The sequence below is a fragment of the Pseudorasbora parva genome, chromosome 4 (genome assembly GCF_024679245.1).
Source record: "Pseudorasbora parva isolate DD20220531a chromosome 4, ASM2467924v1, whole genome shotgun sequence".
NCBI lineage: Eukaryota > Metazoa > Chordata > Actinopteri > Cypriniformes > Gobionidae > Pseudorasbora > Pseudorasbora parva.
Window position 1 is genome coordinate 47,144,879 of NC_090175.1, and position 17,385 is coordinate 47,162,263.

The 17,385-nt window shown below is 38.3% G+C and overlaps 1 protein-coding gene across 2 annotated transcripts in view; it reads left to right on the plus strand.

The window, feature by feature from the left end:
• Positions 1 to 809: 809 nt before the first annotated feature.
• ttyh3b (tweety family member 3b) overlaps positions 810 to 17,385 on the plus strand; it is a 51,045-nt gene continuing 34,469 nt past the window's right edge. Inside the window, exons 1-3 of one of the 2 annotated variants that reach the window (XM_067442030.1) lie at positions 810 to 1,195; positions 1,514 to 1,660; positions 16,213 to 16,382. In XM_067442030.1, the coding sequence (XP_067298131.1) occupies positions 1,526 to 1,660; positions 16,213 to 16,382 (305 nt within the window). In that variant the 5' untranslated portion in view covers positions 810 to 1,195; positions 1,514 to 1,525. The remainder of the gene's footprint in view (positions 1,196 to 1,513; positions 1,661 to 16,212; positions 16,383 to 17,385) is intronic. The other variant, XM_067442029.1, reaches the window with a different exon arrangement.

Below are 17,385 nucleotides of genomic sequence, written 5' to 3' on the forward strand. Positions count from 1 at the left end.
TTTCCTCATTAGTCTAGCAATGGCTACCTGACTGTTAATTTAAGAAATTAACATATACAGTACAACTAGGTAATCTATTTGGTTGTTTAATGCATTGGAGGCAAAAATCCCAATATACAGTATCATATATCAGTGGTTTTCAACATTTTTGACTGCAAGCCCTCCGCCAGCCTTTTAAAAGCTGAATGTTCCTCAATGTTTTCAATCAATAGGCGTAATAATAGGGTAATATATTAGGATAATAATTTTTAAAATAATTTTATTAAAAAAATTCTACCCTGCATGGAATACATGTAGCCCAGTCTTATTTACAATCTTGCTGGCAATTAAAATTAGTTACTGTAAATTTTACTGTACTTTGTTTACAACGGTTGACATGGATCAGCTGAATCCTCAACCTCTGGGGAATCTTCCGAGAGTCTGCTGGAAAAATAGAACTTCAAATTTAGAGCTAAGTAGCCGGTTTGTTAACACAGTTGCAAATAATTAAATAATAATTGCAGACGTTACTCGTAAACGTGTTTGTATAACGTAACAGTTATAAACGTTGAATATCTATGACTGTAGCATAACTAGCATTAGCATAACCGTTTCAATTAAGAAAAACATATTATAAAAAAGCATGCAGGAAATTTGCGGATAAGAAGAAGAATAAAAAGAAGACTTTTAATACAGTCTTGTTCAGCTATATGATGTGAATGTGTGTATTTTGGCCACCAGAGGTCTGTAAACACACGAATCTATTAACGTTAGAGAAATACGTTAGATGGACGTGGATGATTGACAATCACGCCCGTTTGTAGTCTTCTCACAAATCACTAGTTCATCCTCGTAATGTGTGATATCATCGCGTATTTTATGCACCTCAGTTTTAACGCAGCCGAAATGCACAAGCGCTGAACACGCGTCTACTGGAAGAAAACGGCGCGGGACTACCTTAAAACAAAAGCGCAATGGGCATCAAAGGCGTTTAAAGCTCTCGCTCCAGATCCAGAGAGCGTGTCGCTGGATAACATGCAGACGGCAGTGACGCAGGGGCTGCGTTGGACAAGATACTCGGTGCATGTTGACTGCTGAGCACAGAAAACCCCGCTGTTGCTGCTTTTCGACCAAAGCATCGAAGGACAGGAGCCATTTCTCTGTCGTTGAGATCATCGCAGGTTTTTGCTGGAACTATGGTTTAGGCTGATAACGGGTAAGCATGGATTCCCGATAACAAAAGCCTGTCTGAGCAAATTGAGGTTTAAATCCTAGTACATTGCATGTTGTGTTAACTATTACATACATTGAAGAACAAATCTGTATGGTAATGTAATTAAGAGCAACGGATGAGTGTTGGGCACAGTTCTAGGGAAAAACTAGCCATTTGTTTGGTCTTTGGTGCAGATTTTAACCCCTGCTTAACTGCAGGTAGCGTGTAAGAGACACTTTAAATGCATTTGTTGCAATGCGACGTGGTGAAACAGTCGAAGTCTGGAATTGGTTGCTGAAAGCATCATTGTGTCTTTTACAGTCAGAGATCTGCATGAACACTATGGCTGCAGTGGTGAATTATTCTCCGCCGTGGTGGGTCAACCTTTTCCATCGCCTTCCACACTTAAACCTACAGTTTCAGCTGACCAGCAGTGATTTCCGACCGGAGGACTCGGAATATCAAAAGGTAGGTCGAGTTCAAGTGCTACACGATTTGGAAATATGAGACAACATCACGATCGATGTGTGCGCGCAGCGCGGCAACATCAAAGGTTGTTCTCAAGCATGACGTAACCCTCTGAAGGCTTTTACTGCAGTGTGTGGCAACTAGTTAGGTTTTGAGGTACTAGATTGTGAGCATTCACAGTGACACATTTGACAGCTAAAGGGATGGTTATGAATAATAGACACAAAATTTGTGATTAATACATAATTTTCAGTTGACCCAGAATATACAATGAAAATTTGGTTAAGACAATACTTGTTGTCTATTTAAAAAATATATAAATACCGGTACTTTATTTAAATAAAGCACTCTGGCTGAAAAGACTGGTCTGCTGGCACCCCACCAGGCAAGACATATTTGGTCAGCCAGATTTTTATTTTTTATTGTTTAGTATCATGGCTTTGTTGATCAGTACTAACTGGTTTAAACTACTATGAAAATGTATGCTGGCCAAGCTTTTTTTTACACCTAAAACGAGTGGCGTTGATTTGTATTAGTTTTAATGACTTCACCATCTTACTGAGCTCCTCACGTTGCACATGAGAACAGACTGTCCAATCACTGAGCAGTTACTGTCCAGAAATGATGTTATGCTTAGTTGCTGTGTGAAGCTAGTCAGTGTTTGTCTATTTACCCACCCACGGAAATGGATATCAACACCCAGTAGGAGACATTGAGCATGTGCATATATAATGCATTTCTGCATTAATTTTTTTAACATTTGGTCATATGTATAATGTAGAGGCATTCACGATTACTGTTATATCTCAGTCACAGCAAAATTAAGCGAATGCTGCCCCCCAAAAAAAGAACAAGCAACCTGTTTGCCAGTATGGTTATTGGTGTAAACATCAAATAGATGTTTTCACATAGTCTACTAAGCAAATTTGCTCTGTGCTTTTGTGTTGTGAAAGTTTGATAAAAAAAATGATAAGGTCATATAAAACACAATGGATGAATGGCTTGCTATAAGATCAATAACATTCACTCGAAGTAGGGTATTTTTTTTTCATGTCCTGCTGACTATCAAGGGTCTAATGCTTTCATGTATTCTGACTTCTTAAAGCAGCACTGGGTAACTTTTGCTCTCGGGGTCCCCCTACAGTTGGGAAAAAATAATGTCTTCAGCTACTGTCGTAAACTCTGTCATCCTACAACAGGGGATGCCATCGCGCGTGCATTTGTTGACATGACAACCCTGATAGCCCTGAACTAGTGATGCGCGGGTCGTCTCATAACCCGCAGACCCCGTATGTCTATTTAATGGTCGCGGGTGTGGGGCGGGTTGTAAAAATATATACAGTGGTGCGGAGTGGGTTGTAAAAATATATACAGTGGTGCGGGCCAAATCATTTTATAAAAGCGGCAGCACTAACAGTTACCCTGAACACTGCAGGAGTTCACATGCAGGTGTTCTGGCGGCGCGTGTGAAATGTCTTCATCCCAGGTACAGTCAGTGGCATGTTTCAGCATGTCATATGAATATAATTTCATGGGTTTTATTTTTTTCAAACGCCAAATAATTGCGACGCTCACGTTTACAAGCCAGCGTCATTATAGTAGTCTATTGGTTACAGTTTTACAGAATCTATATGATACTTCGATTCAATGTTTGAGTGGTAGATAATCACCATAACAAGCAGGACAGCATAGGTCGGGCACGCCTCCTCCTCCTTCAGCTCACGCCAACGAGCAAACGCTGGTCCAATGTTGATTCTCGTCCTGCCTTTAATTCCATCACTTTCCGTTTCCTCTTATTGCTTTCCTCCAACAAAACCTTTTCTTTCTTATTTGTCTGTGCTGTTTCGGACATGACTATATTATCCGACAAACAAAGTTGGGCTCGCACGTCCGAATTTAAGGAAGTGTGGGTGTTGGTGGAAGTGACGTATATGCCGTAAAGCAGTCGAATTTTGTAGTTCTTTTTGTTCTCGGGTTACTACCCGAAACCCGAAGTTTAAAAGTATGATTAAAAAACGATACAGACCCCGTCAGGCTGTGGCAGACGTGTCATTCAACCTATTGTAAGTCGATGTATCATCACAAGAGTCTTGAAAATATATTATGAAGGTTGAAAAGTTACCTAGTGCTGATTTAACTCTGTTTAAAGAGTTGGATTCTAATGCTAAACATGGCCAAAATAAAAAAGTTAGACTTATGATGCAGTATTTCTGTGCCAAATACACTCCTTCAGGATTCATATATCATTTTCAGAATGTTTTTTCCCCCCCCGAGTATGGCCCTGTATGACGTCATAAGTGCAGAATTCCTTGTATGGAATTACTTCCCCCAGATGAGCGCATGCGCACATCAACTAGAGGGAGAGCAAGGGCACGAGTGCGTCCGTCGACGAGCTTCATTCGGGTTACATAAGCTGTTGGCAGTGCTGTCATTTAGCTTTTATACCACAAAATCAACAAGAAGTGTGTTTTTGGTTGTGAGGGAAGATAACCTTGTTCAGCTTCCCAAATAACCCAGCGTTTAAGGAACACAGCAACTTTTTGAGACTTCAGCTGCGTAATATCATTGCGACCCTTGATTGTCCCTTGATTGCTACGCAGGAATGAGAATGTAGTCCTTCACCATATCGTTCTAGAAAATCGCAACTTTTCATTTACCGTTCATTCTTAGTAGTACACGATGTAACTATGCACAAACACAACATGTAAATAGGAAAATGTTGATATTATTTTGTGATTTATTGAGCAGCAGGCTAGATGCCTTTGTGCTAAGCTAGGTTAGCGGCAGGTGCGTCAGGCAGAGTTATGGCACACACTGAGATAGGGCTGGGTATTGTTCAAAATCTTTCGATCCGGTGCCAATTACGATACTTTTTTCGATACCATATGCAACCGACTAGCAGCACAAGCTAACATACATAAAGTGGAAGTCAATGTTATGGGGATGCATTCAGTTTAAGTAGAGAAATTACACTTATCTGTCAAGTATTTCCCCAAGCACGATTGTTCCCCCTCCCTATTCCCTCGCTGGCCTGTGTATTAGGCTGTATGCTTGCATCATTCATGATGCAATTTTTTGTTTTGCAGAAGAACAAAATAAAAGCACTTTCACTAATAGACTGCCTAATAGATTTATCATTTATGCCAGACAGCGATTTTCACTTGAAAGATAAATAATTTTTCGATACTCATAGTATCACAATTTTTCTTCCGATACCATAAAAGTATCGTCGTTCGGTGCCCAGTCCTACACAGAGATGAGAATGGTATGTATGAACTTATCTAACTGAGGGATACGGTGAATAAGCTAAAGTCCTAAAAAGTCAGCGTGTTCCTTTTAAGGAAACTGTAGATACCGCAGGCGCCAGGCGGTGAGTGAAACTGCATCAAATGTCTGGGTTTTTTTTTGCCAGTCGCACATATGCTCATGACTCTTTAGCTCCACCCATTGCATGCCTCCATGAGCTCAACTGTTTTCGGAAAGAATCGGTACAGCGTATTTGTCTTTTATAAATATGATAACTAAAGACTCTTCGGTGATATGAAGGATGCAAAACTACTCTATAGGTACTCAAGTTTGACACAGTGAAAAATTTGTGCTGTAGGGGCTTTAATTTTTCCCTTTCCGGTGCCAAATTAATGGGAGGAGAGTATTTAAATAAGGTTTGCACTAGTCAATTTACTGGTATTTATTATTTACTGCCCCGAAAAAACGATTTGTGCTGCTGCTCTTGGTAGATTGTGTTGGTCGTTATGGAAATTATCCTGATGTGTTGTAAGGGTTAGTTCACCCAAAAATTTAATTGATGTCATTAATGACTCACCCTAATGTCATTCCACACCCATAAGACTCATAAGTTCCTCGCCAATGTCAAGTGATTTCAGCAGTTTTGATCACGTGTCAAACTGCCAAACTGCTGAAATCACGTGACATCGGTGATCCGAATCATTGATCGATTCACTGATTCATGGCCATTTGAATCTTTATTTGAGGTTTGAAAACAAACGCGGGAGAGGAGACTGATGCTGAATAAAGTTATTTTTGGACCAAAATGTATTTTCGATGCTTCAAGAGATTCTAATCAACCAAATGATGTCACATATGGACTACTTTGATGATGTTTTTAATCCCTTTCTGGACATGGACAGTAAAGTGGGCATTGACTGCATATGCTCTGGGACTAAAATATAAAATATCTTAAACTGTGTTCTGAAGATAAACGGAGGTCTTACGGGTGTGGAACGACATTAGGGTGAGTGATTAATGACATCAATTTCATTTTTGGGTGAACTAATCCTTTAATTTGCACGTACTCAGTAGATCATGCGCTAAACTTGCTACTCCCATCTGCACTTTTTTGGAATTGTGCTCTCATGATAATTTTGCCTTGTTTAGTAAATCTGGCCCTTTGACCTATTTCAGACAGAGAGGAAGGTCACAGAGACACTTTTCAAGGTCAAATGTCAATAAGGTTTGTTTACTGTCCACTTTTTAAAAATGAGGCTATTTTTTCAAAGCATGCATTCTCCAGAGAGAATAGTAGGAAATAGCATCCAGCTGCGTGAAATTGCATCCATGGTGTCCTTTGTTCACCAGCTATAGCTGTCAATGACCACATCCAGAGCACTTCAATGCTCTATGGCAAAATGGCCAACAACAGTCACTTGTTTCCAAAAAGAAATCTGCGATTTAAACATATATTCAGGGCGGAAGTGTTAGAAATGTATCTTGTTTGGAGACATCGGATGAATGCAATGCCGTGCTGCCATAAAGTTTGTTTAAGAGACATGGGCTCATTAATCACTGTGAATTCAGCTGAATACAAACGCAATTTTATTTTTGCTGTGAATAATTTTCCAAGGTCAAGACATATTATAAGTGCTGAAAGATGACTGAAACTGCATGTGCTAGCATGTGAATGTACTAACATTCAATCAATAAGGTGTGATTTTCCAGGGATTCTGAGATGAGATTGGCCTAGTTGGTTGGCTTGTTAGGTCCGAGGTCACAGGAAAGCCACGGGGTATGTGGGGGTAAATCTGTATGAGATGAGGTCATGACAAGCCCTTGGGTCTGTCTGGCCTGGCAGAGCAGAAGGGAAGAGAGTGAGGGAGGGAGGGAGGGAGGGAGGGAGGGAGGGTGAGGAGGGGGTTGGGTGTTGTTATTCTCTTTTTGATAAAAGATGAATGCACCCCTTTCTGTTGGGTTCTGTGAAAATGGGGTTTAATCCTTAATGTATCCCAGAGTGCTTTGCAGGCATGCTTTTGTCAAATGGACACATAGTCTTTATGCCAGTACCCCTTCGCTCTCATTCTCACACTGACACATGCATGCTGGGACATATGGGGTCTGCATTCGTTCACACCAACACATAGGGAGAGCAAGCACACTACTTGATTTGAAGATCGCATGCCAGTACAACAGTTGTAGATGGAAAATATAACCTGCAAATATCTATTTTGATAGTTAATGCATGAAATTAACTCATAATTTTAATATAATAAAATGTAATTAAATAATACTGCAATAAAATACATAAATGATGTATACATATATGTATCTTCTGTTGAACAAGGCTAGGCTTATTTGATCAAAAATACAAGTTTTTTTTTAAAAAATGTATTAATACTTTCTATTTGAATATATTATAAAATGTCATTCATTTCTGTGATGGCAAAGCTGAATTTTCAGCATCATTCCTCCAGTATTCAATGTCCCATAATCCTTCAGAAATCACAAAAAAAAAAAAAAATGTGCTCAACAAACATTTATTATAATCATAGCTGTTGAAAACAGTTGTGCTCCTTTTTTGTGAAAACCATGATAAAAAAATTCAGGATTCTTTGGTGAATAGAAAGTTCAAAAGAACAGCATTTATTTGAAAACTTTTAAATTGGTTTTGTAACATTGCAAATGTCTTTACTGTTATTGTCATTTTTATCATTTTAATGTGACCTTGCTGAATATAAAACAATTATACAATATATGTTTTTTAATGCTATTAGTTTTAGGTCGAATATAGCATGTCACCTTTCTAAACAATTCTCAACAGACTAAACTTCCTTTAAAATGAGACAAAGATGGCACACATGCACCCATATGAACTCGGGCACACACATAGGCCTATCCTGTGCCATTTTGGCATTATTCAGCCCCTAAGGACCCCTTCAACCACCTTTAAAACTGTGCTTACATCCTGGCACTGAGAAGAAGACATATATTTGCACTTTTGGATTGAAACCATCTGTGCGGCGGAGGGTTCGCTTGGATCTCAGGGCACTCAGCACAATAGTTTGTCTGGATCTGGCCCACCAGTAGCTGCCAAAACATGTCAGCACTTTGTCCTCCTCTTTTCTCTGTACTTTAATGCCACATGGACCGTATCCACAACCACAATGTTCTTATGTATTTTTATCGGAAAATAACAGTGATTGTCTGATTTGCTAATGAATCATTCTTTTAAATTAGTTCTTTTTTTTAATGATTTGGTCAAATCTATTCACAAAGTGCCTGTAGCTCACTTGAACTCACTTGTAACTTAATTGAGAACATGAATCATGTAAACACTAGCCTTAAAGTAATATTTCGGACCGTTTCACAATAGCATAACCACACAGGGACTTCTGGGAATTCTGTAAAAGGGATTATTCACCCAAAAGCAAAAATGTATTCACTTTCAGGTCACTCAAATTGTGACAATTAAACTTCTGTGAAGATAATTTCCAAGAACTGTTATTTTTCATTAATTCATTTAGTTTTTGGAACCATCATTTTGACCACATTGTTGCTAGGTTCAAAGTTTTTATGTAATAAATGTTTGGAAGGACATGGGTGCGATTTAAATGATGAAGGCATTTTTTGGTGAACTATCACTTTAAATGACTTAATCTGTGAATCTGTTTGCAATTGTTTCATTTAAACCATGGCTGTGTACCAGTTAGTTTTTTTGCCCTTCCCTCATTAACTGCCCTCTTTTTGCACGAGTGGCCACTGCTAGCAGAGCACTTGAATTGAAGCCTTTGATCACCTGGAATCCCATATGGATTTGATTTATTTCCTATTTTCTCCCCCTTACGAATTTTTTTAATAAAGCATTCTTTGTGTATGTTGTATTTAGGGGTGACCCCGAATAGTCGAAGATTCGATGCATCGATATGCGGAGCCTGATTCGACCACCGATCTCACGGTCGAATCTTCGCGGGTGTTATGAAACGAGGATCATACCATTTTGGCAATATGGGGGTGCTCAATATTTTAAAGACGTGTCGCGGCGCTGAGCTGAGCATCAGTGTGTAACCCCTTTAAAGGGCGCGCCTTTAAAATTAGAACACGTTCAATGAGTGTACACACACCGATGGCAGCATACAGCGCCTGTCCGCGGCCACTCGGGAAGTTGTTTAAAATTCTGCTGCACCACAGAGCGCTTTCGTGCAGCTCATCTGTCAGTAAATTTAAAATTGAGCTCGCGTGTATATAATGTGCGTGTCAGGTGGCGGTGTGAGTGAGATCCTGAGGCGCACGGGACTGAGCTTCGTGTACATCTTCGACCACTTTAGGAACAATCGACTTCAGAACGTGCATGTAAACGCACTCAAAGTGTTCTTTTCCTCTCTAGGCAGGTATTTTTTTTAGGTTTATTTATCAAAATGCTCTTTTATATATTTGTGGGATGTTCTGTATTTCGATCGCGGCTTTAACATGTTATGAGAAAACGGTTTCTTAATGTTTATCCACCACATTACCTTTTAGGCTATTTAAACCTAAATAAGAAAGCCATTGTCAGTTCGTCTATCAGTTGGCAGGCAGTATTGGTCGCTTTATTAAAAGTTGTTGCTGTGTGCAGTGTGTAAAGGAAAATAAAAATAGTTTTACCCATCTGCTGACAGTGTCGTGCCCCTCCCAACCATAGATATCCATAATAAAGGCTAGATGTCTTGTGCGCGCTGTTGGCCAATGGAGCTCGCCGTCCGCAACTGGCGGCCATCTTGTCACAGGCAGCTCGCTCACTCGTAACAGTGTGTTTTAATGGTGCATGTACTTTTAAATAGCCATAACTTGCTCAATTTTCAACCGATTTTCAAACTGTTTCATTTGTTATAAACGTCAGAGATGCAGTTATGACACTACATACTTATGGATAATTATAACCATGAACTTCAATATGAAAGTAACATTGAACAGAACAGATAGGTGTAATAAAAACAGGAATTTATGTTAAATCAATATATAGGCTGCTAAAACTGTACCGAATGGCAACATGAGAAATGTATTAATTATATCACACACACACACACACACACACACACACACACACACACACACACACACACACACACACACACACACACACACACACACACACACACACACACACACACACACACAGCTCTGAATTTTTTTCCAGAGCTAGCTTATATATATATATATATATATATATATATATATATATATATATATATAAATAAATATCGCTATTATAATAAAATATTTTTTTTTAAATAAAACAAAAAAAAACATGCAAACTAAGTTTATTTTAACTAGACAAAAGATTGGTTGTCATAAAATCGTTATTGGTATCAGTGAAACCTATATAATTGAACAGCTCGATTGTGGTCTCAGCCTCACGTAAGTTAGCTGTGATACACAAGCTGTACGATTAAGTCGTTAACCAGGACGAAAAGCTGCAATTTCAGAGTGTTAAAGCATCCAGATTTGTAGCCATGTTAATAACGTTTGTAAGAAACCAAACCATTTGTAAATCCGTCAAGATTTCAGCGAGATAAGAGTATTTATTCTCGTACAGATCACTCATCTTACGTCAGGTTCCACAGAGCCCAACAGAAAGCCTGCCTGTGACAAGATGGCCGCCGGTGATGCCGATGGTGACTCCGCCGTAAGACATCTAGCCTTTATTATGGATATCTATGCTCCCAACCCATTCACACACACAGATGATTCGACCATCAGTCGACCATAGACAGATTCGACAATTCTGATTCGATTGTCTAAATCCTTAGTTGAGGACAGCCCTAGTTGTATTATACTTTATTTAATTTACCCTACCACAAACAACTCACATAAAGTTCCTTTAAGACAAGTCATTTCACTCGGCGGCCATCTTTAAAACACCTCTCGGGCATGCAAGCGCAGTTCCTATCTCTTTGAATGGGGAAACATCAAATTCTCCAATACTGTTTGTGATTAAATTTCATATTTAAAATCACCAATGAAATCGGACAACAGCTATCTCATAAATGTTGTTTCTAAACAGTCCAAAAAAAACTGAAGCTGCATTGCTGTAATGACTTTACTAATCAGCTCCTTTATTTAGAAACCGGTGCTTATTCACCATATTGGCCGTTGCGTTTTTATTTTATCTTTTATAAAAATGTGATCTGTGGTGACGTTACAATCGTGTTGCATTGTGGAATATGGAGCTGCCTGAAGTGTTCATATGAAGGAGACTACAATTAAGTCAAAATTGAGGGGTTGAGGGCCTATCCATATAAACTTCACTCATCTACTTCATGAAGTGGAATGGACTTCAAAATGGCGGCGGGATTTCCCAGAGTGCAAGTGCTTAGGAAAGTTTTCGAGTGTGTGTCTAAAATTGATTATTTATTTATTTGTTTATTTTGAGACTTGAAAATGCAGCATACACCCAAGAAAAATTTCCCTAAGGGGATAATAAAGTATATAGTATCGTATCGCAAGCAAAGTGGAACACAGTGTCCAAAATCTCTGAAATGATGTAGATCTATTAATGCTAGAAGATAAACAATGTTATTCTGTAGAGTTGGAGATAGTAGCTAAGCTAAAGATGTAAGTTTTTCCTGTATATTGTCAGTATTTGTGTCCTAAAAATACTTCCTTTGTTCACCTTGGGCTAGCGGTCTACTTCCTGTATATGGCAAATAGGATTAGCAGATGCTGACTGCACATATGTTTTGGTTGGTATCAGGCTTCTCTTTTCTTAAAGTTACTGTAATAAAAATCTCTGCATGACTTTTGTCTGTTCTGTGTCCAAAATGAGAGGAATTTATGACTTTCTAAATTTGCAATCGTTTGAGATTTCTTTTTGCTGAAGACGGCTCCTACAGCTGTGTTGCTGTTCTCGTTTGACGTGGAAAAAGCACTAGGGTTTTTTTCTCAGCAGGGAATGCTGGAATAATTAAAAGCATATTGGGCAGGAAAGGGGCCCAGCTGGCAGGAAGTCATGAGTAGTGCAGATGAAACGATTTACACCAGAACACTGCGCTGTACACACAGAAACACACATACTAATGACACAAACACTGAGCTGAGAGGTAAATGTCATTGTGCTTAAATGATTATGGTTTTAGCTTAACCATTATTCTCTTCGCTTAGATTGAGGTAATATGGTGTTGTTTTACATTAAAATTGCCCTTTAAGCTCACCAAAATCTACATTGAGACGTTTTCGTACACAGGGTATTGGTTTGAGTACAATAAGTTATGTTGAAATAAAATATGAATGTCTCACACAATAATATTTTATTTTAATTGATAAAAGCATTTAAATTAAGATGTGCATCATTAATACGTTTAAATAGATGAACTTGAAATGACAACCATCAGTTAATATTAAAAGTCTGTTTATAAAGTATTTACATAGACGTTCAATGTGGATGAGCTTAAAGGGAGCATACGGTTTCATTGGAACAGCAAACCTTTTTAAATTAGTAAATATTACATTTATAAATGTAAAAGGACAATTTTGCATAATAAATAATCTAGGTCATGTATTAAGTTCATACGTATTTGAATATGAACAGCTATTATAGAAAATATCTATAAAATTATACTTTTTCTTATTAATGTCACACTAAAGCTGTGATTTTCATAGTAGTCCACCTTTTAAGCTCACCTTACAATGAAATTAAATCTTAAAAAGAAAAAGTGTACAACACACAGAGACCATCAATAAACTGTAAATTTTATAATATAATAGATTTATAGTATAAGACAATATGTGTGACGTAATATATTAGTGTAGCACACCATCTTATACAGCTAGTAAGCAAACAATGTTCTGTGGAACCTGCGCTATGTTTTGCTAAAACCATCTTTTGGATCTTACTGTTATTTCCCAAATCCAGGTTATAAAATGCAAAAGTGTAAATATTAATCTCTTAATTTTGAGGTAAGAAATTACTTCAAACTACTTATACTTATCTAGCCTGAGAAGCCAGACCCACATCAAGATGTTTGGTCTGGAAACTCCCCATTGACAGGGCTCAATCTGAGGGGCGGGATAAACGGTTGTCTTTTAAACTCCTTCTGCACGGCGTGGATTCAATAGGATAGCGCTACAACCAACCAGAGCAACGAAGGTGAAGGAGAGGTAGTAGAAAGATTAAACTTTCACCGTGTCCAGTCGGCAAAACTCAGAACACATCTTCCCTTTTTAAGAATGACTTCAGTGCCGTTCTTTGCTCTTTTCTCAGAGAAAAGCTTAACTCCAAGTCTTCCAGTCGTGATCAAAGCTGAATCGAAAGACCGTCGTTCGCCAGTTTCTGTGTTTACTAAAAGCACGCAAGCGCAACTCGGCCGTCATTATGTTAAGCCCCGCCCACTGACTCTATACAAGATGTGATTGGCCAGACCAGAGTTTGGTTTTTACAGCTCAGAACTGTAATGAGAGATGCTAGACGATATTCGTGGCAGATTAGATTTGCTGCCGCTAAAGTGCGTCTGGATTTCTAGGCTACAAAAAATGTGCTCTTATTTTGTAAATCAAAAACTATTTTAAATTGGTCCAGACTTGAGGTATAGACATTTTGGGGAACTGTTTATTAGTCTAATAGGTAAGAAATAATAAGCTAAAGGAACAAATGCACATTTCTGACAGTACTGTATTCAATGATAGTAGTGTTGTTGTGCTTTTTATATTACCTATCTGTTTATATTTACTAATTCTGGTGCTTCATAATGATTATAGAACACATTTGACTTTAAAAACATGTTGAATTCCAACCTGCACAGCACATTCATAAAGTTTTTGGGTTTGGTTTTAAGGCGTTCTTGTAATTAGATAATGGCAACTTCCTGCCATCCTGCTCTTTATTACTACCGAGTCGTCCAATACAAACTAAAGTTTAATCTCTCCCTCCCTGTGTGTCTCTGAGGGCTGGTAATGAGATAATTACATTTGAGAGTTTTAGACTCCCTCCCCCACTGTTCTTCTCCTGGATTTTTTTTGTATAGTCTCCTCTCTTTGGTCTTGATTGCTGGTTAGTCTCCGTTTGTGATCAAATTTAAATCTGTTGCCTAAACTTCATCGCTTGTCCAGGATATCTCTGCTTCATAAACTTGGTTTGAGTTAGTGTTTGGTTATAGTAATTATAATAAGCTTTATATAAAAACAATAAAAGACTATGATATATCCTCGTTTAGATTAGGAACGTGTTAATGTGTGTGTGAGGGAGAGAGCTGATAATTAATCCTCTCTAATCTCTTGCTGTTGGTGGTGACTGACCCAAATGAGCTTTGACACATCATCAGACAGAAGCTGACATCTCGCTCACAGGTCCCTCAATCTCATAGATGACCAGACAGGAACGAATATTAATATGGTAAAATCTCATGACACCAGCTTTGATCCATTAAACTAACAATAGAGTATTTAAATTTAACTTTACGGGTGAAAAAGACAACATTGTGTCAGCACTGTTTCAGTGACACTGGTGATCCTGCCGGGATTGAGCATCTGCACTGGGCTGAACGTGTATCTGTAGGTCACACTGGGCATTTGAGGTCAAATTTGTGATCTTGGTCTATTTAGAAAACCTGAGCCTGTGATGATTAACTGTTGGAAGGTGCTGCATTTCCTTTTTATTCCCTGAACTGTCTTTCAGTAAGGTTTTTAGAACAGAGGTTATCAACCTTTTTGACTTGAAAATTGTGTGGGTGTGTATACATTAAATTATTTGTACATATACATTACGTGTGTGTGTATGTGTGTGTATATATATATATATATATATATATATATATATATATATATATATATATATATATATATATATTATATATATATATATATATATATATATATATATATATAGTATCTTCTTAAGGAACCCATTTTAGTATCTTCTTAAGTGATACTTGTATACATTTTAGATATAGTCATGGCTCAATGTGCAGCTTGTATAGTGGTATAGATTTACCGTTTCTCTGAAAATAACTTAACATGCATCCATTATTGTCAAAAAAGTGAGTAGGGTAAATGCAGGGTGATTGAGATGACTTGGAAAATGTGTCCCAGTCAACCTGAATTCAACCTATATCCTAAGTGGATAACGCAGTACGTCGGTTAACCATGCAAAGCCACATGGCCTATTCATCATTTTCATGTTTTTGTCTGCTTTAATGGACCATACAAATGTGTGTATCTTCTAACAGAGTGGTTAAAGGGTTAGTTCACCCAAAAATGAAAATTCTGTCAACAATTACTTACCCTAATGTCATTTGACACCCATAAGACCTCCGTTCATCTTTGGAACACAAATGAAGATATCTTTGTTGAAATGCAATGGCTCAGACTTTACGGTCTATGCTCAGAAAGGCCTTCATGACCAATGTAATTTCCTCTCTCAAAACCCATAAAAGGCACTAAAGACGTCGGTTACAAAGTAGTTTTTTGTGCAAATAACTAAATAACGACTTGTATAGTGATGGGCCAAATACAAAACAAACCTTAGAACGGTTATGAATCAATGTATCGACTCATGATCCGAACAACATATGGGTAAGTAATTAGTAACAATTTTAATTTTTGGTGAAGTAACCCTTTAATTTGGTGCTCTGAGTACAGGTCTCCTATGCTGACCATGGATGTTCAACGTGTCACCTCATGGCCAAGATCTCTCAGGTTCTTCTTGGTATAAGCTTTGCAAAGGTCAATCAAAGACGTTTGAGCCTTTGTGCTGCCCAAAAAGCAGACGCAAACTTGTATACAGCAGAGCTTCTGAGTTCTTACTTCACAGCTCTGAGACCAAAAGAAGTCTCCTGTGTTCAGCCTGACCTACATTTGCTGCATATGGAGATCTCCATGGTACACAGTAGCCATAGGATTAAAAAAACAAATTCTCGATAATTCATGACATTTCTGGTGCACTTCAGTTTTTGTGGATGTAGATCTGGGGGAAAAAAGTCAGGACTCCTTCTGAAAATGCTTTTTGTTCTTTTTTTCTATCTAGAAAAGCATTTCACACACAAAGAAAACTAATAGTGTAAAATATGTTACTCCAGATTCCAATAAAACATGATACTGTACAATAACAAAAGAATTTGATTGAAAGACCCAGCCTTTCAATGGTATATTTGTATTTATTATTCTTGGTACATTTACTGCTTCACTAAAACAATAAGGTCTAACTTCTCTCTCTCTCTCTGCTCTCTCTCTCTCTCTCTCTCTCTCTCTCTCTCTCTCTCTCTCTCTCTCTCTCTCTCTCTCTCTCTCTCTCTCTCTCTCTCCTCTCTCTCTCTCTCTCTCTCTCTCTCTCTCCTCTCTCTCTCTCTCTGCAGTCTGTATTGTTGCTAGGTGCAGCAGCATTGGTGTGTTTGGCACTGGACCTACTCTTCCTCCTTTTCTACTCCTTTTGGCTGTGCTGCCGTCGCAGGAAGAACCAGGACTCTCCCAATGCGGACTGCTGCTGCACCGCTTGGTGTGTGATCATCGCCACTCTTGTGTGCAGGTCTGTGAGTTGCATGCATATACACTTCAACACAAAACACTCATCACCTAATACTCATCACACATAGTGCTCAAGCATACCTGTTCTTTCCCGTCATAGGAGCTACTTTGCCCATTACAGTTCAGGTTTGAAATGCATCTCATTGCAGCTAATCTTCGTTTGTGTGTAATTGAGAAATTCCTGGTGCTATTTTGACACTTTTACACATTTTATAAGCTCTTTGTGAGATCTCAACTGGTAGAAATACCTAGCCTGGATGCTAGCGTCGCTCTTTTGCTCTGATTGGTTGTAGGTCTATCCAATTGAGGTCATCACAGCCCAATGGAGCAGTATCAGACTCATATTCTGACTTGATTTGAGTATGACGACGTCAGGCTAAAAAAATACCATTGTCTACACATAAACAATGAGCACATTAACCCCTGCACATTAACACAACAACCTGTAATATTCCCTTTATAAATCACAGATCACCCGCAGATGTGCGAACGTGAACCAGCTTCATATCCCGCTCTGTACACGCCCATTTTTAACCATAAATAGTCAATGCAAATCACCTCATGAATGCTGATCACATCTGGCATGTAAATGAGTGAAATCCCATACATACCTGAAAAACTGGAATGCGACCTGCCAATTAATTAATCCAAGAAAGTGAAACCATGTATGTCTGTTGCATTGATTAGTTTCTCAGACACTGAGATTAAAGCTCTTAGGGGAGGTGGTGGCTCAGAAAACTGTTATTTGGTGGCCACAGCAGTGGGGTCACTAATAAAAAGAAGCAGGACGAGTGGCAAAGTATTGCTTCTGTTGTCAATTGTGTCAGTGGGACAGAACGGACAGTTGCAGAATTAAAGAAAAAATGGTCCTAGCTGAAGGTATACATATTACATTTGTGTTTTATTAGGCTAAATAAATAGCAATATTGTTTTTTTAAAAAGTTTTATTTACGTGTGCTTACAGTATGCAAAATATGTGAAATAAAGATTCTCATTCATTCAAG